Here is a 25,082-nt window from a genome sequence, read left to right as displayed (position 1 = left end):
TGTGTATAGTAGAGTATGGTGGACCCATATGACAGAATACCATGCACCATGGGTGAAAAATAAGCCACATCTATAATATGAAAAGATGTTCACAGCTATATATATATTAAGTGTAAAATACATATTGCCTTTATATATATTCATTCTGAGGCCATTTTTGTAAGAATAAAATCTCCAAACCTCTATATAATTAACAATTTTACCTCCTTGCTGGTTTTCTTATTTCTTTTTTAAGATTTTATTTATTTATTTGAGAGAGAGCATGAGCACAAGCAGGGGGCAGGGGCAGAGGGAGAGGGACAAGCAGACATCCCACTGAGCAGGGAACCAGATGTGGGACTCAATCACGGGACCCTGGGATCATGACCTGAGCAGAAGGCAGACGCTTAACTGAGTCACCCAGGCGCCCGTGTTTTTCCTTTAAATAAACCTTTGATTGATTGAAGTAAAACATACATACAGAAAATTACACAGGAAACTCACCTTTGGTACCACCGCCCAGATCTAGAAGTAGAACCATTATCTAGGAGCCTGGAGTGCGATGAGAGAAAGGTCTAAGCTAGATCCAGATGTGTGAGTTAGCATATGAAAGTCATTGAATAATTGTCAGAATTGGATCAGGATCTCGGAGGAAAAGGTCTAAGGTGAAAAATGCAAAGGGCTGAGGACTTGGGGTGCATTACGGTTGAAGTGACAGAGAGAATACAGTGGTCTGCAGCAGGGACTCGGAGAAGGATGCGGGAGGTAAGAACACAGCCCCTGAGGCAATCTGATCACATCTGGCGCAGGAGCGCCATGCCCGCCGGCCCGGTGGGATTCCTTATGGAGGTACTTTGTGGCCTGTGACCCTGTCGCTCTGGCCACAACTGACTGAACGAGAGATCCGAGCCCCAGGCCCTGTAGGAGCGATATTGGTCAATGAGTGCCTCATCCAGGGACCCTCCTCTCTCTTTGGTTGTCACACACACACACACACACACACACACACACACACACACACACGGCTTACAGAGTAATACATCAACACAGAAACAGAAACATAGAAAGAAAGCAGTGGCGAAACGTGATTGGGAAGAAACCGTGAGATGGAGAGATCAGCCCCAAAAGTGGGCAGCAGGTCACTGCACAGGGAAAAGCCCCAAAGCCGACTCTGTCAAGGGAGAGGCCGAGAAAAGTCTGTCTCCCCTGGGGAAAGGAGCCGCAGTGCGGGAAACCCTCCCCTCCCTGGAAGCCTGGGTCTGTGTCATTGCCCTGCCCCTCCTCGTCCCCGACCACAGCCACAGATAACCCCAGAGTGACCCCTAGGGCTGTCTGGTCAGGGGTGGAGTGCTGGCGGCCCAGGGCAAAGTGTCTGAGTCACACTTCTTGTCACATCCTTTCACTTCCCCAAGTGGTTCCGACGCGAAAGGCCTTTCGGATTGGCTGCCTCCAGGGGCCCGCGCCCCGCTGCGGCTGGCCGGCTGGGGGTCAGGAGTCCCTAAATACTTCCGGCTGCCGAGAGTGGCCTCAGACTAGGCGAGCTGCCGCGCGCGCCGCTGCCCGGAGCCGCGTGGGGTAAGTGCGCCCGCCTTCAGCAATTGCCGGGCTCCCCGTTGGCGCCCAGCCCACAGCCACCGCTTGCCTGTGCTTCCTTTTTCCCACTTTTGTCAGACATTTGCGGGCGGGGGACCCCAGGGGAGGAGAGGCGCGCGATGGGGCAGGGAGGAGGGGCAGGCTGGGCTGCAGCGGAGAATGCCAGGTCCTTCTGCCCTGTCCTCAGAACGTCGTTGCCCTCTTGTCGAAGGTCCCAGTGCTGCCGGCCCGTCTCCTGTGCACCGCCCCATGCACCTCTGCCTCTGCCACAGCCCGTCCCCGCAGCAGCCCCTGCGGTCTGGCGGAGCCCAGCTGCGGCCCCTGCGGTCCTTACGCTCCTGCCTGGCACGACCTCCTAAACCCCAGGGCCCCAAGAAGCAGGTGGTGTTTGCAGACACGAAGGGGCTCTCGTTGACATCTGTGCACCTGTTTGAGGATCCTGTGGGCGGAGACTCTGAGGAGGGCTCGTGTCACCCGTCCAGCTTCCCGCGCCCCGCATCCCCCCCAACCCTCTGCGCCCCGGGCCTCTCGGCCCCTGGGCCGGACTCGGGGTTTCCGGAGGCGCCAGCAGAACCGGAGCGTGTGCCGGGAGCAGAGCGCGGGGCCGGGGGGCTGCCTGCGAGGCACCGTGCGGGTGCGCACTCTGGCTTTCCAGAAGGCAGTGCAGATGCGCACGACCTTTGATGCCAGCGACTCGTTCCAAAAAGCGCCCCAGCGTTGGTGGTATAGTGGTGAGCATAGCTGCCTTCCCAGAAGCGCCCTGTGTTCACACGGCCGGTCCTTGCAGAAGCGAGACTGACAGCTTCGGCTTCCAGGTGGCGAGGCCACTAGTGTCCCTGGGCCCTGAGGACGCCATCCGGTTCTGCATCTCTTTAGGGTGTGCTCAGCAGCTTTTGGGGAACAACAGTCAAGGACAGAACTGTTGCGTGGTGCCCAGTTCACAGTCCTGCTCATCAGACTGAAATTGAACTCTCTCGAGGGCCCACAGGCTGAGAGCCCTCTGGGATTACTTTTTCTGCACAGGCAGAGCTTGATTTTCTTACCCAGGTGGTGCGTGTTTCCTCTCTCTCCAGGAGCTTCCCCCAGACTGTTTTTGCTCCGGGATTCATAGTGGGGAAACCGGACTGGGGCAACTCCCAGCCACGCCCCCTTCCTCGGGGGTCCCCAAGCCTTGAATGCGTTGCATTCTTCTTTCTGGGGAGCAGGCTCACTTCCTGACCGAAGGGATGAGATATCCTTCCTGAAGATGCTCGGTATGGCACCTTTTACCCTTCACAGGGAAGGAAGCCTTTGGAATGTGAAACAGGAGAAACGTAAATAAAGCTTTTAAATGTAATTCTTTAAAAGGCCTGGCAGAGAGTGTCCCTTAGGGTTGGGCGGGTGTGTGGCAGAGGTCAGGAGGAGCTCTTTACATTGAAGATAGAGATGCAGCACAGAAATGTGCTCTTTTACTTTCCTCTCTATCCAGAAAGGGCTAGTTGTCTGGTAACTCAAAGTCGTCTTGCCTCTTCAACTTTTGCCAAAAAAAAAAAAAGTTTGTTACAGGAGTTCATCTTGTATTGTCTACCAACACCTGACCTTTCCCCCTCTTCCAGCAGATAAGAGTCTAGGAAAACTCTGTCTACCTCCAAATAAATGTACTTAAAAAACAAACATTTTTAACTGTTTAGCACATTCTTTTAAGTGTAATTTACCTAAACCCAGAAGCCAGACCTTTGTTCCTATTTGCGCGCCGCCCCCCCCACACTTTCCCTGTTGTATTTATCCCCCTGTACTGAAACTGCTTATTGAACTGTTTGCTCCCCTCAGAGCCTGGGAGAGGCTGGGGCAGGCCCAACTATGTACATTGCTGGCCCATAGGCTGGCCACCCCTGAGACACTCAAGACATATGGTTTGAAATAATGCATGAGTATTCATGCCAGGTATGCCCCCAGCTTCAATTTATAATGTTCTGAGATCCTTAGCCTTTGGAAGATCTTAACCTCTTTTCAGAGACTGTTCATTCTCTCAGATTATCGTTCATAGGTGACAAATTTTTAACAAAAGTGTTGTTTTTGTTTTTGTTTTTTAATCTTTATTTCCTCTCATCCTTGACTTCTTGGGCTACGTTTGTTTGTGCCAGTGGTAGGCTAATACACGCAATCATAATGGTTGAGCAAGCAACATTCGCTTTATTTATTTTTGTCCCTTAGAGGGCCTGCCCCCGGCTGACTCCCTCTGTGTGTATGACAGCCAGGTGGTTAACAGGGTAAAGATAGAAGGAGCCGAACAAGCAAGCTTCCAGGACAGAGAGGACACAGCTGCAGCTTCCTCGTCTGATAAGGGATGCGACAGTACCGCCACTGTTTCCTCCCCGCCCCCCACTCCAGGCTTCCAGTCTTGACTCATTAAGAGATGATCGGGAATAGGGTGGGTGGTCCCCACTGGGTAAGCTGTCCGGATTGGGAGTCAGTCTCTGAAATTAAAGCTGGTAAGAACAGAAAAAAAATGAGCAGTCAGCTGTAAAGGTGACTTATTCCCAGAATGTGTTGTAATATAGTTCTCATAAAACCAGGGTTTTCTGAAATCTCATTGATGAGCTTCTAAGAAAATACAGTTGAGGTCAGGGCCCACCACTGGAGAAGGGAAGTCTTGGAAGACCACATAGGTCAGGTCTAACAGTTTGGGGGGGCTGAGGAATCTAGACTTAGGATATTATACTCCTGCAACCACAGAGACAACCAGCAGGATTGAAAAGAGATGCTGCTTGTTAGTCATCTTTGAGTTTCACATGTTTCAGCGCCAGATCACAAAGTTGAGGCCCTGACCTCAACGGTATTTTCTTAGAAGCTCATCAATGAGATTTCAGAAAACTATTGAATTAATATTTGATATTTTTATAAAGCCTTATCTTATAAACAGCGTAACAGTGTTTAATTGTGACTTTTGGAAATACACACATGTACTATATGCCACAGTTATGTAATCCTGTAATTCCTTTTTTTTCTTTTTTATAGTGATAATCTCAGAAAAACAAAAGTGGCCCAGGACTCTTGACCTCTCAAACGTCCAGACTAAGATAAACTGGTTTAATTTATGACAACCTTTCCTATGCAGGTAATTTTTCCATTCAGTGACCCCTTTTACTGTCTTTCCCAAACACACCCTGTATTGTCTACCAAATTTCATGCATTAAGTACTAGTTCATTCATGATTTTATTAAATACATGCATACTTTGTCAAGTTTCTGGTAGTCATCGTGTAGTTTTGAGTCATTCAACAAACATTTACTGAGCAACTACACTGTGCCAGACATCATATTAAATATTGGGGCTAGAAAGATGAATAAAACAAAATTCACAGTCCATTGAAGGGAGCCATACATACAGATGATTGATAAAAATAATTCTAGAGGCACCAGGCAGTGTGAGAAACACATGGAGGGAAAAAAAAAAAAAAAAAAGGAAAAAAAGAAGAAGAAAACACACACACACATACACACACACACACACAGAGAATGAGCACCTAGGAAGAAATCAGAGAAAATGTCTTCTTGGAGCTGACCCCCAAAGTGAGTGCCTAAAAGATGAGTAGATGTTTGCCAGAAATTACATTTCAGTTAGCTTAAATGGCCTTATTTATGTATGTGATTTCCACAAGACTTTTGAATTATTGTTCCACTAATTGGAAACTTCTCTTTTGCTCCCCTGAGGATCCCAGGAAGTCAGCCATTGTTTTAATGGAGGTGATAATGGCCGGCAGGAGTGAATTTTGGAAAACGGAGAGCTGGGCAAAGAGGAGGGTATGGCCATATTCATCCAAGAGGACGTTCTGCTCAGCCAAGTGTTTTTGGCTGTTTAGCAGCTAGAGCCCCATAGAAGCACAAGGTATATCAAATTGCCAGAGCCTTTAGAGACATACATTTCCTTTTCTCTTTTTTTTTTGAACTTTATCATCAACCTATTGATGCTGATTTGATTTCCCAAGTAGACACTGCTATAAGGGTATGAACTGACCTATGGATTCTATTATTCCAGTTAATTTTGCATTTTTAATGATCCACCTAATTTAATAAATAAGTCCCCTTTATCAGTGTCTCCTGCAGATTTGATTACTATAAATCAGTCCCCAGAAACAGATCATCTTGCTGTGAACTGACAAAGTTGGGTCTGTGAATTTTCAAGTTGAGGACCACAGTGTGGGTGCAGACTGAAAAACTTGTCTTCTTCATTTTGCTCTTAACTACAAAGTCTCTACTTCTTAAGTCAGAGTGTTCTTGTATTGATCTGATCCAACATGTGTATCAGCCATATTCCGATGACTCTCAGATTTAAATCACTGGATCTCTCCTCCCAAATTTAGACTCCTATATCAAACACCAGCATCACAAATGGTGGTTCCCCCCAAAATTAAAAACAGAATTACAACATGATCTGGCAATCCCACTTTGGGGAATAGATCCAAATGTACCGACGGCAGCATCTCAGATGTTTGTACATTCATTTTCACAGCAGCATTATTCATAACAGCCAAAAGGGGGAAGCAACTCAAATGCCCATCAGTGGATGAGTGGGTAAAGTAAATGTGGCATATACCTACAACACAACATTATTCAGCCTTCAAAAGGAAGGAAATTCTGACACCTTGCAACATGGATGAACCTGGAAGGCATTAGACTAAGTGAAATATGCCAGTCCCGAAAAGACAAATATTATAGGATTTCACTTAGATATGAGTATGAGGCATGAGTAATTAAACTCAGAAACAGAAGTAGAATGGTGGTTGCCTAGGCTGAGGGGAGAAGGAATGGGGAGTTTTTGTTTAATGGGTATACGTTTTGGTTTTTCAAGACAAAAAATTTGTAAAGACTGATTGCACAATAATGTGAATATACTTAACACCACTGAACTGTACACTTAGAAATGGTTAAGATGGTAAATTTTATGTGTATTTTGCCACAATTAAAAATTTTTTTATAAAGAACACACCTCGGGGCGCCTGCGTAGCTGTCAGTTAGGCATCTGCCTTCGGCTCAGGTCATGATCCCAGGGTCCTGGGCTCCCTGCTCAGCGGGGAGCCTGCTTCTCCCTCTCCCTCTGCCCCTCACCCTGCTTGTGCTCCCTCTCTCTCAAATAAATAAATAAAATCTTTAAAAAAGAAAAATAAATAAATAAAAAGAATACACCTTTTGCTTAATTTGTCTTTTTCTCTTGGTGCTTGGAAATGAGCATTGGTATTGCTAGTTGTTTAGTAAATAGTTGTGGTTCACCTCTTAATGTCAAAGGCTTTATACATGAAAAGGTATCTGTGGAAGGGAAAGAAGTTATGCAGCACACTTATGGGAATATTCTACTGGGGGAAAGAGCATCTTTTAAAAGGAATATCTTCCCATTTGCCACACACACAGCAAACACAATGATTATAGAGGCACATTTTGGGAAATTAGCTCAAAGTCAGAATGACGTGGGGGTTGTTAACACTGTGATCCCCCTTTTAAATTTTTTTATTTATATATTTTTAAAGATTTATTTATTCATTTGAGAGAGACAGAATGTGTGTGCCCGGATTGGGGGAGGGGAGAGGCTGAGGGAGAGAGAGAATTTCAAGCAGACTCCTGCTGATAGCAGAGCCCAGGCGGGGCTCCATCTCATGACCCTGAGATCATGACCTGAGCCCAAATCAAGAGCCAGACATTCAACCAACTAAGCCACCCAGGTGCTCCAAGATCCCCCTTTCTTAATGGACTATCCATCAGGTTTTTAAGATTACTCACATAGTTTTTGTATTAAGAGTATTTTCATTCTAAAATGGGGAAATACCTCAACAATAATCTAAAGACAGTCCAAATTCGGAGTGACAAGGAATTTAGTGTTGGATGTAAGCCTAGTCATGCTATAGGCAGTGGGCCTTCTCTATAGATAAAGGTACTTTGTGTCCAACTTTTCAAGCATTATTTGCTCATCTTATCTCTCTCATTTGTATTCCTCTGCCTAGAAATGGGAATGACAGAGATTTGCCTATATCATTGACCTTTGAAAACAAAATTCTGGAACCTGAGGGAACCATATTAACCCAGTTCTTTTTGGCTCCGTCTTCAAAAGGAAGTTTGGGATTGCCTTCCTGCACTAAAGAAGTTTAGAGAATGTGTCAAGGAATGTGTGTGTGTGTATGTGTGTGTGTGTGTGTGTGTGTTGATACCCAACAACTGAGTCTACTACTTGGCTGGGCAAAGAATCAATCAATGTCATTTGTGTTGAGTCTCTAAAATGTGTGAAACATTTTTTAATTTCAAAATTATCATATAGAAAGAACAGTAATATATGGTGGGAATTGTAAGAAAACATAAACAAAATACACAAAAGCAGAGCACAGACTACTTCTAAGTTTTGACTGGTTCTGGAGGCGGGAAAGGAGACCAGATATCAGAATCCAAAAGCATTTAAGATGGTAGTGACCACTTTAAAACTCTAGCCCTAGCACTGAGGAGGACACAAAAATGTATGATGTCCAGTTTCCTTTATGGAATTTAATCTAGTTGAAGATTTTCCAAGGCCATGAATTATTCAACTTTGTATTGCCATTGGGACAACGGCAAAAACTGGCCGCATGGGAAGGACTTGGTGAAGATTTGTTAAATGAATAGATAAATGATTAAGTTTAAAATATGTGATAAATCCCAAACAGGTGTGGTGATGAGTGGAAATGAGTGGTCCAGTGTTTTGGAGTAGAGCCGTCATTCTTATCGTCAGATTTTGAGGCTTAAGAATGTGGACTTTACCCTGAAGATTTATTATCAAGTTATTTAGCAAGGAATGGCAATCCGACACTAGTACACAGAATAAACTGGGGCGGGGGGGGGGGGCTTGGTATTGGAGGTAAAAATGTCTTTTAAGAACAAGGAGAAGGGCTATTTTTTTTCCTAAGGAGAATCCATTTGAGAGAAGATGATAAACTTGGGTCCTTGGGTTAGGCATTTGAAGTCTGAAGTGCTGGTGAGAAATACACAGGCAAACTCCAGCAGGCACCAGCTAGACTTAAGCAGAGAGATCCCTTCCGAGTTGAGGTGGACGTTGCAAAGTTTCAGCTGTGAGGGAACAGGGAGATTGTCCACACAAACCCCTTGCACTCCGCGGCTTCATTAGTAAGACAAATGACACTCAGGGATGATGACGATGGTTTCGATGATGGTGATGGTGATGGTGGTGGAAGTAATGGTGATGTAATGGCAGCTAATGTTTCTTAAGCGTGCCAGGCCTTGAGCTAGGTTCTTTACATACAGAACCCTATCTCACCGCATACTCACAACAGCCCCAAGACGACAAGATAATTTTGTGACTCAAGCCTTTCTCGCTGATCAGGACAGATTTCACCCTCTCTAGAACCTACACGAGTGCACCTTGGGGGAAGTAACCAGTATTCGGACCCGGGCACAGCTCAGAAACGTGGAGACCCCTCTTTCGGAAGCGCTCTCCTTATTGGAACAGGAATCCCGAGGGATGCGCGCCGCGGTGAGGGGCAGGGGACCAGGGCCCTCGAAGCACAGCATCAGCCTCCGTAGCGCTCCGCCAGCCCGCGGTAACGGCTCCTCGCCCGCCAGGGGGCGCCTCGGTCCGTCCCAGGCGCTTCCGACCGCGGGCAGGTGACGCGGCGCCCCGCCCTTCGGGGTCCCCGCCCGGCGCGCGCCCGGCGCGCGGGTGCCGGGCGAGAGATTAAACGGCGGGAGGGGTGGGGATGGGACGCGAGGGGTCACGTCAAAGCGGCGTAGACAAAGGGCGGGCGCGCGCACGTCTTTACGCACGCCTCGGCCAGCGGCGGCGGCCAAGGGCGGGAGGGATCGTCCACGGAGGGATTGGGAGCTCCGGAGGCTCGCGGTCGGTGAGTATGACCGAGTTCCCGCCGGTCCTGAAGGTCACTGGCCCCAGGGGAGCCGACAGCGGGCCCGGGGGTTCGGGGCCAGGCACCCCGCGAGCGGCCTGCGGTCTGGGAACCCCGTCCCTACGCCGCTGCGGCGTCAGGAGACACCATTGCCGCTTCCTGGGGTTTCCCGGCCCGTCGGAACGTTCCGCCCCCTCGACCGCAGTGGAACAGTCCGCGCCCCTCCCCGGGCGAGCTCGCCGCGCCGCCCTCGGGTCCCGCCGCAGCGCCCCGGAGGCCGGTGTCGGGCGGCTCCCGCCACTCCCTGCTCGGTCCGGTCCCCTCCGGATGGGCTCTCCGGGCTTCTCCCGCATCCCAGGTGCTCCGCAGCCCGTCCTCCCCGAGCGTGGAGGAGTGGAGCTCGGGAGGGCTGAGGGGGTATTAGAGATCACGAGGAGGCGCCTTCTCCTGTAATTTCTTTTCTTATGTCCTTTGGCTTCGCTGGGATGTAGATTTTCTCGCTTGTTCTCCAGAGGAACCCATTTTTCTTTCTTTAGAATTTCTTAACCCCCGAAATCCCTTATCTTTCCGTTTTGATTTCACGCCCTGCAAGGCATCCTCCTACCAGAGGGTCTTGTTTATTTACTCACTTCGTTTCACGTAGGGTTTTAACTTCTGCAGTTTCAAAGTTAGAGAAAACATACTGTTTGAAATATATGGTATTACTCTGTGGAAATAAGTTCCATACTGTACTAGATATAAGTGCCTCTCACTGCTCATGCCCTCAGTGCCATGGATCTTCTCAGTGATAACCTTCTTGACAGCATTTCCTTTCTGGTTCATTTTCCTTAATTTTGACTGAACTTTGAGTGCCTCTGCTTAGTTTCATCTCCTGTAGATTCTCTCTCAACCCAAGGGAAATGGTGTGAAAGCAGTTACCGTATGCCAGAGACTGTAGAAATGAGTCCTGTAATAATGCCAGTCTGGTATTCTCTTCTCACTTTGATAGAGTTTTTTTGTTTGTTTGTTTTTTTGTATTATGCGTGCCAGGCCTTTGTATTATGGAGACTTTCAGACATAGAAAAATAGATAAATTAGTGAGCCAGCATGTGTCCGTCATCCAGCCTCAACAACTGATCTTCAGGTTAAGCCTGTCCCATCCATGTCCCCCTTCCCTAAGCTCTGGGATAAATCCTTGATGTCAAAAGTAGCTTGAGATTCAAAATAAAAATCGTACTGTTGTGTAAAATCATAATGTACTTTTTCGGGGCATAGTCTACTGTTGGAAGTTCTTCAACTAAGAAATACGTAATAGCATTGGAGAAGGGCCAGAAAAGGACACCTAAAATGATCAAAGTGCTGGAGGACAGGTTGAAACAAAAAGTCTTCAGATGTGGATGAGAACTTCCAGGTCATCTTTCTAACTTTTTTTTTTTTTAATTTTTTTTATTTATTTGACAGAGAGAGAGACAGCGAGAGAGGGAACACAAGCAGGGGGAGTGGGAGAGGGAGAAGCAGGCTTCCCGTGAAGCAGGGAGCAGGACCCTGGGATCATGACCTGAGCCAAAAGCAGACACTTAACGACTGAGCCACCCAGGCGCCCCTAACTTTTTCATTTTTTTTTTTTTTTTTAAGATTTTATTTATTTGACAGAGAGAGACACAACAAGAGAGGGAACACAAGCAGGGGGAGTGGGAGAGGGAGAAGCAGACTCCCCGCTGAGCAGGGAGCCCGATGCGGGACTCGATCCCAGGACCCTGGGATCATGACATGAGCCGAAGGCAGACGCTTAACGACTGAGCCACCCAGGCGCCCCAACTTTTTCATTTTTAATGCACCCTCAGGGTCCATAGATGTTCAGAGATTTGTCCAGATCAACCGGGAATAAGAGTCCAAAGAGGCTGGAAACCTCTCCCAACTCCACATTCAGTCTTTTTTCTCCTGTACCATAGTACTACCTTTAAGTTGTTTCTTTCAGGAAAGGGAAGTGTGTGGGAGGGCTATAATGAAGACTTTTACAATGAAAGGTTTGGATGGGTTAATAGGAACTTTCCCATCAAATTCTGGAATAATAAAACTAGGGGATATGTCTTAAAATATTTCTTAAGCCAGATATGGGACAAATGAGAAATTCTAATCACAGCTTTTAGTAAACATGGGAAAATTGTGACCTTAGAAGGGGAATACCAGACTGAATAATTACAAACTTTAACAGATGTAGATAACATTCACAGCTATTTAAGAAAGAGTAACTAAGGGAAACTGGGATGATTTGGCATGCACTCCTGAAGTTTTGCTCTTGATAGAAGAGAGAACGATAGTACCCTTCCATAGAACATCCTTTCTTGCCATTAACAGATAAAAATCCTAGGCTGGGTGTAACATGGATTAGGTGTTTGCCTTCTTTTCTTTTTTTGTTTTTTACAAAACCGTAGTATGTATTTCTTAGCACATTTTGTGCTGTTAAGTTTCCTTATCTCAGGAAAGACAGGTAAATTCAGTACTTGTACCTCAGTCTTCACCCTTAAAATTGGAGGGGATATTGTACCTCCAAGGAATGCTGTGAGCAAAGGAATCTTTGTATATAGAGTTCATTGAGTTTGCTTTTAAGTTTGGTTTATATGACGTAACATAGTTGTTTATAAATTATTTTCAGGATGGACTTTTGTCAGCTTGTGCCTTAAATACAGTGGTCGTCACATGCATCCAGCTTATGGAAATCACTGCTGAGATAACAGCATTGGGGTGTCTTGGTAAATCATTACCCTACAGACATGGGTGCAGGGAGAACTTTTATATTTTGTGTGGGTTTTGTGGGTTTTTTGTTTTTTTGTTTTGTTTTTTTAGTAGAGGGAGGGAGAAGAGGGAGAGAGAATCTTAAGCAGGCTCCATACCAAGTGCAGAGCCTTACACTCAGGACCTTGAGATCATGACCTGAGCCGAAATCAAAAGTCAGCACTTAACTGAGTCACCCACCCCTTGTGTGGGTTTTTTGTGTGTTTGTGGTATCGGAAAGAGTACGGTGGTTAGCTAGGATTCTAGCCTAGTAACTGGTTTCTGCTGAAGAATAAACCACTTATCTGTATGCACGTCACAAAATGTTACCTTTTATTAAAAATCACTTGCTTTCTGGAGCTAGAAGCTGAGATTATTTGATCCTGGTTGAACTGTACTACAAAATTGTTTTTTCAAGTAAAGTAGAACCTCATTATGGAGTGGCATTTACGTCTTTCTGTATCATTATGCTCAGGGGAGGACTTGACCAAATATCATCAATTTCGTGTATCACTAAACTACAAAATACTTAGGATAGCATGATGAATGCTTTTTAAAAGCACCGAATTTTGGAGTTAATAGGAATGTTATAAAGCTTGCAGTTTTTCCTAACTCCTTTAAAGGTACTCTCTGTCCTGTAAAACATGCATACCTGTGCACCTGCCACCCAGTCACAGGGCCTTGTCTCCTTTCTTTGGGCACTCTTTTAGTTTGCCTTGTGTTTGCATTGCACCTCCTTTTAAACTATAAGCCCAAGATCTGCAATATTAGAATAATGCTTTGTAAAAAGTAGGAGCATAATAAATTTTTGTTGACCTTTTGAATTAAAATACCAAAAAACTGATGAGGAAATTGAAATCCAGGGAAGCTGAATGACTTACAGACCAGATAGTAACAAAGCTGTGCCTGAACTCTTAGCTAAGGAGACTCCTGAGTTCCAATTCTAAGTTCCTCTATGGTATCATTTTCTTCACACAGCAGAGGAATGGGGAGGGAAAAAATATTTATGTATATGTTTTTTTCTTTACCAGTTACACATATTTTATTTTCAGGGTCTGCTTTAAAAGTTTTTGATCAGGGGCACCTGGGTGGCTCAGTCAGTTAAGCATCCGGCTCTTGATCTCAGCACAGGTCTTGATCTCAGGATCGTGAATTCGAGCCCTGTGTTGGGCTCCACGCTGGGTGTGGAGCCTACTTAAATAAAATAAATAAAAAATAAACGTTTTTGATCGGTGCTGTCCAATAGAAATACAATACACACCATATATATGATTTTACATTTTGTAATAGCCACTTTTATTTTTTTTAATTTTTTTTTCACGAAGTATTTATTTGTCAGAGCACAAGCAGGGGGAGTGGCAGGCAGAGAAAGAAGCAGGCTTCCCACTGAGCAAGGAGCCTGATGCGGAACTTGATCCCAGGACTCTGGGATCATGACCTGAGCCGAAGGCAGACACTTAACCAGCTGAGCCACCCAGGCATCCTGTGTAAGAGCCACTTTTTAAAAAGTACAAAGAAACACACGAAAATAATTTTAATCATGTATTTTATTTAATCCAAATTATCCAGAATATCACTTCAACATGTAATCAATATATAGATTATTAAGGATTACATTCAGTTTTTCAGAGAACATTCAAATCCACTGTGTATCTTATTTACATTTACAGCATATTTCAATTTGGACTACCCACATTTCAAGTGCTCAAGAGTTATATGTGGTTAGTGGCTGCTATGTTGGACAACAGAATCACTGTCAGCTGAGCATAAAGATAAAGGAGCATTTTAGGCTCTTAGTAATAATTCTGAGGTTAAAATAGTTTGTGGTTGTATTCATTGGTTTTTTTTGTTTCATGTCTTAGTGATTTTTCTTTGCATAATTAGGATTGTTTCAAATTTGTAGCAAGTTGAACAAAGAAGTCTGATGGTCCACAAATTTTGTACCTTTGTGATGAAATGCTCTCTCTCTCTTTTGGTCTGTGGGATCAATCTTTTCTCTCTCTCTTTTTTTAACCATCTTGACCATTTTTAAGTGTGTAGTCCAGTAATAATGCTTTCTCATTTTAACACTATTTAGTCATTGGGGGGAAAAAAGCTTGATTTTTTTTAAAAAAAAGACAGTAACAAAACTAAGTAATAAAATAACCTAATAAAAAATAGGTAAGGATTTGAACACTTCACCAAAGAAGATAGATGGATGGTGAATAAGCAAACAAGATGCTCAATATCATTGGTCATTGGGGAAATGCAAGTCAAAACTATGAGATACCACTTCACATCGATTAGTGTGTCTAAAATTAAAAAGACTGATCCTGGGGCGCCTGGGTGGCTCAGTTGTTAAGCATCTGCCTTTGGCTCAGGTCATGATCCCAGGGTCCTGGGATCAAGCCCCGCATTGGGCTCCCTGCTCCGCGGGAAGCCTGCTTCTCCCTCTCCCACCTCCCCTGCTTGTGTTCCCGCTCTCACTGTATCTCTATCAGTCAAATAAATAAATAAAATCTTAAAAAAAAAAAAAAGACTGATCCTATCAAGTGGCGGTAAGGTTGTAGAGCAAATGGAACTTTCATACACTGCTGGTGAGGATGCAAAATGATGGTACAACCAGTTTAGAAAGCAGTTTGGCGGGATGCCTGGGGGGCTCAGTCAGTTAAGCGTCTGCCTTTGGCTCAGTTCATGATCCCAGGGTCCTGGGATCGAGTCCCGCATTGAGCTCCTTGTTTAGTGGGCAGCCTGCTTCTCCCTCTGCCTGCCATTCCCCTGCTTGTGCTCTTTCTCTCTCTGACAGATAAATAAAATCTTTAAAAAAAAAAAAAAAAACAGTTTGGCAGGTAAACATACACCTGCTTTAGACTCCGTCATTCCACTCCTAGGTATTTACCCAAGAGAAATTAAAATGTATGTCCATATCAAGACTTGTAGATAGCAGCTTTATTTGTAACAGGCCCAAACTGGAACAATCCAGTTGTTCATCAGTAGGTGAATGCATAAGCGAATGTGGTATATCCATACCTTGGGCTACAGCTCAGCAGTAAAAAGGAATGAACTCGTGACATGTGCCGCAATATGAATGACTCTCAGAATAATTGTGCTGAATGAAATAAGCCAGACAAAAAAAGATTAAAAAAAAAAAGGCCAGAAAGTTGCTTCCAATTACATATACAGTACTCAAATGTAAAAACACCATCTCTGAGATGGAGCTCGCAGAGCAGCATTCAGGTTGGGTAATGAAACTTCTTGGGTCTTAAAAACCCCAGAAAGTTAAATTGTCCTTTTTTAGGCTGATTGCCCCTGAATATCAAAATATCCTGTGTCCTTTGTCCTTTTTTTCTTTTCCAGCTTCGAAGACTTCATGTTGCTCTGGGGGAACTTGGTACCAGGTTTCTTACTACCCAGTTCCAACTCAAGTTAGTCCTTTGTAGGCAAGGGGAAAAGTACGTAAGGTCAGGGTGACCTTAGCTAAGATCAAGACCCCAAAACTGACCCTATTACTGTCGTCTTTCTGGTGAGTTGAGTTATCCTTTAGCTTACTCTATCTTGACTTTGTCTTGAACCATTTATTTTATCTAGGATTGATGTCAGCTCTATGTATAGTCTTGATTTTTTAGCACTTCAGGTTCACTTCAACCTAGTAGCTCTGAGTGCTAACCTGTTTCCTTGGAAACACTGTATACTTTCTCCTAAGCACCAGCATTCCATTCAAGCAAATTTCTTATACTCCACTACTCTGATACACGTGACATTCAGTTCCCCCCAGCACTATTACCTATTCAAAATGGTAAATAAAATTTTAAAGGTAGCAAAGATAAAGTGACCTCGCCCTCACACTCCTAGAGGCAGCAGCTGTAGCCATTCTTGTATCTTTCCAGAGATCTGTATCTTTGCAAATACATATAAACTGTATATTTTTCCTTTTCCTTCCTCTTAATTGGTATTTACTGTGGACATTGTTCTGCATCTAACTGGTAGATTGTTTCTTTATCAGTGCACAAGTAAATGTCTTTTTTCATTTAACAGATGAATAGCATTCCATTGTATCTTCTGTTAATTGTGGACGTTGATGTTTCTTTGGATATTACAAAACAGTGCTGCAGTCAGTAACCGTGCACGTACATTGTCTTGTATATGCATCAGTACAGGGTTTCTCAGCCTCAGCACCATTGTCATTTGGGGCTGGATAATTCTTTGCCGTAAGAGGTGACCTACGTATTACAGGATGTTTAGCAGTATCCCTGTCGTCTTTGTACTCGTTGCCAGTAGCTCCCCATCCCAAGTCCTGACAGCTAACAAGGTCTACAAACATTACCAAATGGTAGGGGGAGTGTTGGGGGAGAGGGGAGAGGTTGGGGGGCAAATGACCCCTGGTTGAAAACTACTGTTCTAATTTACCTGTTTTTTGTTCGTTTGTTTTTTGTTTTTTTAGAGTGTGTGCAAGCAGGGAGGGGCGGAGAGAGAAGGAGAGAGAGAATCTTAAGCAGGCTACACGCCCATCATGGAGCCTGACGGGGGGCTCAATCTCAGGACCCTGAGATCATGACCTGAGCCGAAATCAAGAGTTGGATGGTCAACTGACTAGGCCACCCAAGCACCCCTCTAGTTTATCTTTAGGATACATTTTTAGAGGTAGGATTGCTGGAGCTAAGGTTATGTGCATTTAAAATTCTGATGGCCGGGGCGCCTGGGTGGCTTGGTCAGTTAAGCATCTGCCTTCAGCTCAGGTCATGATCCCAGGGTGCTGGGATCGATCACCTGCATCAGGCTCCCTGCTCAGCAGGAAGCCTGCTTCTCCCTCTCCCACTCCCCCTGCTTGTGTTCCCTCTCTTGCCATCAAATAAATAAATAAAATCTTAAAAAAGTGAAATTCTGATAGCCTTTACTGAGTTGTTCTCTAAAGAGGTTGTACCATTTTTATACTCTAGCCAGCAGTATTTGAGAATATTTTCTCATCGTCACCAGTATGGTGGTTTATAAAATAATTTTTTTTTGCCATCTCACTAGTTTTAATTAACATTGATGTGCTTTACAACTAACCTTTTTACTGAGCACCTAGTGCTTGTTAGGCATGTAGTATTTTTTGGCCTGTGGGTTTTGTGACATACTTTGAAATGCTTTCCTCTCTATCTAGCTCTCTTAAAGTTTGGTATTTAGAACTGAAGACAGGGGCCCCTGGGTGGCTCAGTCAGTTGAGCGGCCGACTCTTGATTTTTGGCTCAGGTCATGATCTCAGGGTCCTGGGATCGAGCCCCATGTTAGACTCTGGGCTCAGCAGGGAGTCTGGGGTTCTCTCTCTCTCCCTCTGCCCCGCCCCCCACTCATGGACGTGCTCTCGCTCTCTTTTGCGCATGCGCGTGCTCTCTCTAAAATCGATAAATAAATCTTTAAAGAAAAAAACTGAAGACAATACCCTGGGTTTCTTCTGATCCCAATGGAATGATGGTACATACCATTTATTGAAATCTAATATGTGACAGACATTGTGCTTGGTGTGCTTAAAAAATGCATTATCCCTTTGTTGCCTAAGCATTTATGTTTAATGAAATGGTATACTTTCTTTGAGTTGGTATGTGACATCTCTCTAGACATATTCTGGTAGTTATGGTCTCCTGAAGTAGGACGTGTCACAGAGAGCTAGCTGAAAAGAAATGCAATTGGCCCTTGAACAACATGGGCTTTAAAGACTCCGATTCCCTGTACAGTCTAAAATCTACGTGTAACTTTTAACCTTCCTAAAACTTAACTAATCGCCTACTGTTGACCAGAAGTCTTACGGATACAGTCGATTAGGTTAACACGTATTTTCTGTGTATGTGTCATATGCTGTGTTCTTATAAAAAAGTAAGCTAGAAAAAGAAAATGTTACTAAGGAAATCATAACGAGGGATGCCTGGGTGGCTCATTTGGTTGGTTAAGTGTCTGACTCTTAGTTTCGGCTCAGGTCGTGATCTCAGGGTTGTGAGATCAAGCCCTGCATTGGACTCTGCCCTGAGCATGGAGTCTGTTTGAGGTTCTCTCCCTTTCCCTCTCCCTCCCCCTCTGCCCCTCTGCTCCCTCGTTTGTGCGTGCGTGTGTGCACGGACTCTGCCTCAAAATAAATAAAATTTTTAAAAAATCATAAGGAAGAGAAAATACATTTATGGTACTGTGGTTATCAAAAAAATCCATATATAAGTGGACCTGCACAATTAAACCTGTACTGCTGTTCAAGGGTCAACTGTATTTGATTCTGCAGTTAGAATCATAATAGTGCCTGTCTTGTGATTGGGTCAGAACTGATTTAAATGGAGTTCCCTGTTATTTTTTCTTCCAGGATCCTCTTTTTCTTGCTAACAATCATTAGAGTGTAAAATTATGATTTTTGTATGCTTGTTTGCTTAATGCTTGTCTCTAGGCATATTTGTTCACTACTAAATACCGCCTGACATAGTGTGTGGCACATAGTATGTGCCCAGTGAATATTTGTTGAATGAATGAACTCGTCACTCTGAGAACTGAGGAGCACTGGAAATTGGGTCGTTTGGGGGCTTAAAGGCCCAGATGTGCCATTCAGTGGGTTGAAGAGTTTAGTTAGCTTAGTGATGGGCTCTGTCATATTCCCTTCTAAAAGGCTGAGAACTACTTGGTTCTTAGGTTTTTCTCTGGACCCTTTGGGCTGTTAGGGGAACTTTGGTCCAAATAACTCTCCGTAAGTTTGGCTGAAAGCTGTGGAAATTAAGAGAATGAGCAAATACTACCTCATGCTTATGGAGTCATGGTTATATTTACTTGAAGCAAAGTGATACCCTCTCCTAAATGAGCAGTTATCTGGAAATTGTGGTGTGGTAGAGCTCTGCTGTGACTAATTTTCTGATAATATTTCCAGAGATCAAAGTTTGTGTTAAGGACGCCTAAGACACCAGTCTTCTGGCTTTAATGGCCGCTCGGCTAATCCAGCAAGATGTTTGGAACTCTGTCTGATAACTGCAGTTGGCTTGCTTTTTCTCTTTACTTCTAAGAATTTATGTGAGGATTGTTTAGCATTGGCCAGATAACTTGTTTGGCTAGGTTACTGTTCTCTCTGTTCTGGAGTCTGGCACTCATGAACATGAACTCAAGGGGTGGGGCAGGACCGTAGAGGGGAGTTCAGTGCCTCTGGGGGGAGAAAGGAGTGGCTGGATCATGGGTTGGCAAACTGTAGGGTCAGATAGTAAGTATTTTAGGCTTTGCTGGCCATGGTCTCTGTCACAAATTATTCTTTGTTTTTTACAATTCTTTAAAGATGTAAAAATGATTCCTAGCTAAGAGTCTTAGAAAAACAGTCCAAAGCCAGATTTGGCCTATGGGCCATGGTTCGCCAACCCCTGAACTAAGAGAGGAAATTAGTTTATAGCAATAATATGTTTAATGTTTTGGGGACATGAACCCAGAATAACCTTGGGAATTCTCAGTTGATTGTGATTCGAAGAAAAGAGATCTAAACTCTGGGATGGGAAGTCACAGTGACCCCAGTGTCCGTCATCTTGAGTCCATGGAACTCAGGGTAACCATGGCTAGTGGGACGGAGGGATTTTGCTGCTTCTTTTCCACGGGAATGCTGGACAAGGGGGACAGGGACGGAAGAGTGGGACAGAGATGTGGCCCTAGAATTAGGCTGGAATTAAACAGGTTTAAAGAATACAGTGACTCAGCAAATTAAGTCTCAGAAATATTTCTAATTTCCTCAGCCTCTGCTGGGATGTTGTTAGAAATCTGGCATGTAGAGTCAGTTTGGCCGGTTTATAAAAATGAAAGGGTAGGTTTGTACCTTGGATTCTGAGAACACCAAATTCTGATACATGAATCCAGATTGGCCTTGTGGTTTTTCTCTGACCACAAGAAGTTCTGTAGAGCAGGCCTGGCATGAAGGAAGTGTTAATTTATTTCAGGGTAGTTTGGGAGTTAGGAGGGCATAGTGGTTAAAGAGCATGGGCTGTGAGACAGATCCCCTGCTCCATACCTACTCTGCTACTTAGTAGCTGTGTCATTCTGGGTAACTTACTTAATTCTCTAAGCCTCGATTTCTTCATCCTGTGTCAAATAGCAATGGTAGTAAGAACTCCACCATACGCTTGTGAGACTTAGGTGAGGGTCAGATATGTAAAATGTTTGTTATGGGAGCTCAGGGTCTTTCGTGTTGTTAGTATTCAATAAACGTTAGCAGTGATGATGATCATGTTAAAATGGAAGAACTGGAGGATCCAAAATAGGAACTAGTATTTGTGACTCAGTGCCACGGAATAGCATGTCCTGTTGATTTAATCACTAAATGCGTGGGAATGTAATGGGAGCAGTACTAGGTTAGGAGTCTGAAGAACTGGATCTGTCTCTGTCTGCCTTTGTTTCCTAATTGGTAAAACAGAAATAATACTGTTGACAGGTTATGAAAGAACCTGTGAAGAGGCTCTACGAGTTCTAAAAAGGCACTGGACAAAATTTAAGGTAAAGGTAGTAACCTGCTTATTTGTTCAATTTCTCAACCTTCTATAAATGTATAGGAGCGGAGCCAGAAGGTGGTTGGTGTGAAGCCGCAGAGTTTGCCAGAGATTTGAAAGGACGTTCCCAAGTGCAGGACTTGCATTGGTAACTTGTGGTTAGAGATAAGTAATATAAAATTGAAATACTTTTGTAAGGTATTTAAAGTAGTGTAGTTCACGAGTGGCTATGTTAATTGGAAAAAGCCAATTTGAAAATACGATTCAGATTGAGCCACCCTGGCGCCCCTATGGTATAGGCTTAAAGTTGAAAACTATGCACCTATAAAGAGAGGGAGCCCTGCATGTGCTGATGGAGTACTCTTCCAAGATATGGTAAGCTAGAGACACAAACCCAAAACGCAAGTTGAAGAACAGTGTGCAGAATATGGCATCATTATTGTTGCCAGGGTGAGGGGGTGAGTAGTAAAGGTAAGTTAGGATTTCCTCACGTAAGTGCAGAACACCTTGGGGAGAATATGAAGCTGGTAACATGGCTGCATCTGCTGGGTATCTGGGGACAAGTAGGAGGGAAATCTACTTTTTGTAGTATAAATGAAATGTGGCATATATCCGTATATGATGGATCTTTTGTCCAAACTTCTAAAATGTGGCATATATCCATATATTTTCTCTTCAAAAACTTGGCCACAGATGATATCGTTGGAATCGAAAGCTATACGAAACATCTCCGTTTGCCTCCCGCCTCTCCGTCTGCCAGACACCTGTCGCTGTGCCTGCTCCCTTTGACCTTGATGACTCGAGAAGCTGGCACTGACTCTAGGCTTACTCTAAAACAGTCCCCCTCACCCCCAAAGCATATTGATGTTTCTCCTCTTGATTTGTGTGACTGATGGTGTTTCTGTTTCCACCCCCAGCTTTGGCAGCATGTAAGCAACTTCTTGCCAAAAACCCAGGTCACCGCTGAGAAGGGGGCCTTAGGGAGAAGACTGTCCAGAGGAAACCAATGCCAGACACGTCTGGAGTTAACGCTCAGCGCAGGCAGCATGAGACATTCTGTGCCAGCCCCTGGGTCCTGCTGGCAAAGACTGTAGCTCTCCAGGTTGGAGGGTCCTGGAAGCAGCATGCACCAGGAACCTCTCTAGAGGAAGAATGGGGCCAGATGTGAACTCACTACAATGAACACAGTTTTCAGCTTATGAAGGAGTTTTAAGTAAAACAATTATTTAATTTCCACATATTCAAGTTCAATAGCCTTCTGTGTGAAGGCCAGCAGTCACCCCCCTCCACAGAAGTTATCAGGATTGTTCTGGCACCAAGTTGAACTCTTCTTGGTACTTCTGGCAATGACAGATCTTCAGGACAGATTTATCTACTAAATGCTCTTGAGCAGGAAAGAAAAAGTAAAACTTCTGGAAGGAGCAGAAGGGTAGCAGAGCAGAGATCCCTCCCTCACTACTCACTTTCACAGAAACTCTGCCTGGATTCGGATGCTTGTACTGAAGATTGGTCCCGCCACATTCACCTCCAAAGTCCATCGGTTCTGGGGAGAGCTGGCGTTTTTGGGCTGCCCCCTGTGGCCCTTTTTACTGTCCTGCCCCCAGGCAGTCGAATGATGTGAACTTGGAACGGGGTTTGCTATCCTTTGGGGACTCGCTTTCTTTCCCAGGCCGGTGCTAACTGACAGGACCATCTGAAGACGGTGGTTTGTTCTTGGGGTGGAGGGCACTGGCCTTGCCTGGATCTTCCACCATGTTCCTGTTGCTGCCTTTTGATAGCCTGATTGTCAACCTTCTGGGCATCTCCCTGACTGTCCTCTTCACCCTCCTTCTTGTTTTCATCATAGTCCCTGCCATTTTTGGAGTCTCCTTTGGCATCCGAAAGCTTTACATGAAAACTTTGTTAAAAATCTTTGCGGTAAGTTGTGCTGTTTACAAATGGTTGCTTCACGGAGGATGGAGGAAATGCTGTTATTAGTAAAGAGTTTTTCTTACCTGGCAGATTATTATCTCTCTATTGCATATGGAGAAAATTGGGAGAATGGGAAGTAGCATTTTTAGTAAAAAAAAAAAAACAAAAAACAAAAACTTCCCTAAATGTGTACTTGTGAAAGCCTTTAGCAGACTTTCTTTTCGAGCTAAGGTCCTTGTATGCTTGATTCTTCTGAGCAAGGGAACCTATTCCATAACTCCACACCTTGCCTATTTATAATTTCAAAGAGAGGGGCTTAGAATTTAAGAAAAAATCACTGCCAGACTCTGCCTCTGCTTATGTAACAGATAATGAAACACGGAGCTGCTGCTCACATATTCCCTCACTAATAAGTTTGGGAGAGACTTTTCTCTTGTTTAGACTTAAATATCTTAAATAGATTCTTGCATTTCAGACAGAAGAAATTAACAGGGCAGGGCATTTGGTGAATTGTTTTATTTTCTTAAAGACAGAGGAGAAGGACAATCAATTTCTTAACATACGTCAGAACTTAGCTAATTATACTGCTGAACAAAACTGGCCACAGTGTAAAGGAACCGTTCCTGGAAGTTGATTTTTGCCACAGGACTTTTAATATCTATCCAGAGAGTTGGTACTTTATTAGCAATATCTGAGTTCAGTAGTCACCAAATCTTCAGTTATTCTTGTTCATAGCTGAGACCATATATAATTTGAGAAGTCAAAAATTGGAGAAGTTACTTATTCATATAGTATCTTATGGTTCAGAATAAATTCATTCATTTTCCTTTGGTTCCTTATAATTCTTCAGTGGACAGGGTATCTACATTTTGTCAGTGAAAAAATAGAGACTCTGAAAGATTGAGCTGTATGAAGTGTTACTTTATGGTGGGAAATATTTTTTATGTGTATTATTGAATATTGGGTTTGGGTATTTAATATTCCTGTAAGAATATGATTTTTGTCACGTTTAAGAGTGGCATTTATTATATTCACAGTGTTGTACAGCCATCACTTCTGCCTAGTTCCCTAACGCTTTCATCACTGGGGAGGGAAACCCCACACTCATGAAGCAATGGCCCTCCATTCCCCCCTCCCCCACCCCGCCACCGTGAGTTTATTATGTTCCAGCTCTGGATTTGCCTATGCTGGATATTCCATATTCGTGGAATCATATAAAATGTGCTCTCTTATGACTGCCTTCTTTCATTTAGTGTATTTTTGAGATTCATCCACATTATAACATATTTCAGTACTTTTTTTAATGGCTGAATAGTATTCTATTGTGTGTCTGTACCATGATTTGCTTATCCATTCATCCAGTGGCGGACATGGCTGGGCTGTTTCCACCTTGTGGCTGTTGTCAGTAGTGTTGCTAGAGTGTACCTGTTTGTGTTTAAGTGCCTGTTTTCCGTAGTATGATTTTTGAGCCCTACGGATGGTCTGAGGTATCTAGTTCCTTCCTACTCGGGGAGTAGTATGGATGCCAGCAGCTTGAGTGTCACGTAAGAGCTGGTTAGAAATGGAACTCTCAGGCCCACTCCACACCTGCTAAATTAGAATCTGCATTGCCGCAAGATCCAGGCGATTCATATGCACACTGAAGTTTGAGAAGTGGTAATCTAGTCAGTCTTTGGACCAGCTACTTTGCTTATGTGTAGTATTTCTTTTAATTAATCAGGAAATGTAATTTTCTTAAATTTCAGTCCAAGAAAATCTTCATTAGAGCCCAGGATTCCTGTGGACTGTATAACTTACTACTCATGCCCTTTTGCCACTGTGGAAAACCAGTTAGAGGGTCAGTAGAACAGCTAGTAAACTTTTAGGAGACAACACTGAGTGATGGCTAGCTTTCATTCAAGTTTAGAAGCAAGTGGTTAACTCATAGATCTATGGAAATCCTGTTTTAAAACATAGAAATCATAGAGTTATCAGCCTTTTGAGTTATTCTGTAGTAACTAAAATTTTCTAACTTGGATCACTTTGGGCCACAGAAGGCCTAGAATCCATGCATATTCTCTATTCCATTTTGAATATCTCCCCCAAATTAATATTTTAAAGTTCATAGTCAATTAAAATCCTTCTAATTGTGACTGTATTTTTAAATTATATTCTTGTGACTTTCAGTGTACATTATAATTACATAGCTGAAATTCATTAAATATATATTGTTGGGCCAATCCATGATATAGGTAATATTGGCCCGTCAGAGTCTTTCTTTGCCAACCACATCTTGAAAATCACTAGTTTGAGGCACAGTGATTTAGAAGTGATTATGGAAATAATGTGTGTATATGTGTGTATATTTATGTATGTACCCGTTTTTTACCCCAAGATTTAGGATTTCAAGAACTGGATTTACACTTCTTATTTCCTAGAGATGTGTACATCAGGCACTAAAAGGGTTCTGGGTACTCTGGGTGCTGTCCTGTTGAGCTGCATGGATAATTACAACTTGGCTATAAGCTAGAGTCAGGGGTGGGCTAGAAAGGACTGATACCATTCCA

General features: G+C 43.8%; 1 protein-coding gene and 1 long non-coding RNA gene across 5 annotated transcripts in view; both read left to right on the top strand.

The window, feature by feature from the left end:
- The first annotated feature begins 1,399 nt into the window (after positions 1-1,399).
- Positions 1,400-5,641, top strand: LOC118542266 (uncharacterized). Its single transcript, XR_004920505.2, has 3 exons — positions 1,400-1,554; positions 4,570-4,669; positions 5,265-5,641. It is a non-coding gene; the product is annotated as an uncharacterized LOC118542266 (long non-coding RNA).
- Positions 5,642-9,297: 3,656 nt separating this feature from the next.
- The window catches only part of GPAT4 (glycerol-3-phosphate acyltransferase 4), a 33,437-nt gene continuing 17,652 nt past the window's right edge, over positions 9,298-25,082 (top strand). For 2 of the 4 annotated variants that reach the window (XM_036102274.2, XM_036102271.2), the window contains exons 1-2: positions 9,298-9,427; positions 21,543-22,542. In XM_036102274.2, the coding sequence (XP_035958167.1) occupies positions 22,378-22,542 (165 nt within the window). In that variant the 5' untranslated portion in view covers positions 9,298-9,427; positions 21,543-22,377. Of the gene's footprint in view, positions 9,428-20,612; positions 20,633-21,542; positions 22,543-25,082 lie in introns of those variants that run through there. The other 2 variants (XM_036102272.2, XM_036102273.2) reach the window with 2 other exon arrangements.

Source organism: Halichoerus grypus, chromosome 3 (genome assembly GCF_964656455.1).
Source record: "Halichoerus grypus chromosome 3, mHalGry1.hap1.1, whole genome shotgun sequence".
In the NCBI taxonomy this organism is placed as follows: Eukaryota; Metazoa; Chordata; class Mammalia; order Carnivora; family Phocidae; genus Halichoerus; species Halichoerus grypus.
Note: the sequence above shows the minus strand (reverse complement) of the source record. Positions and strands in the feature narration are given on the sequence as shown.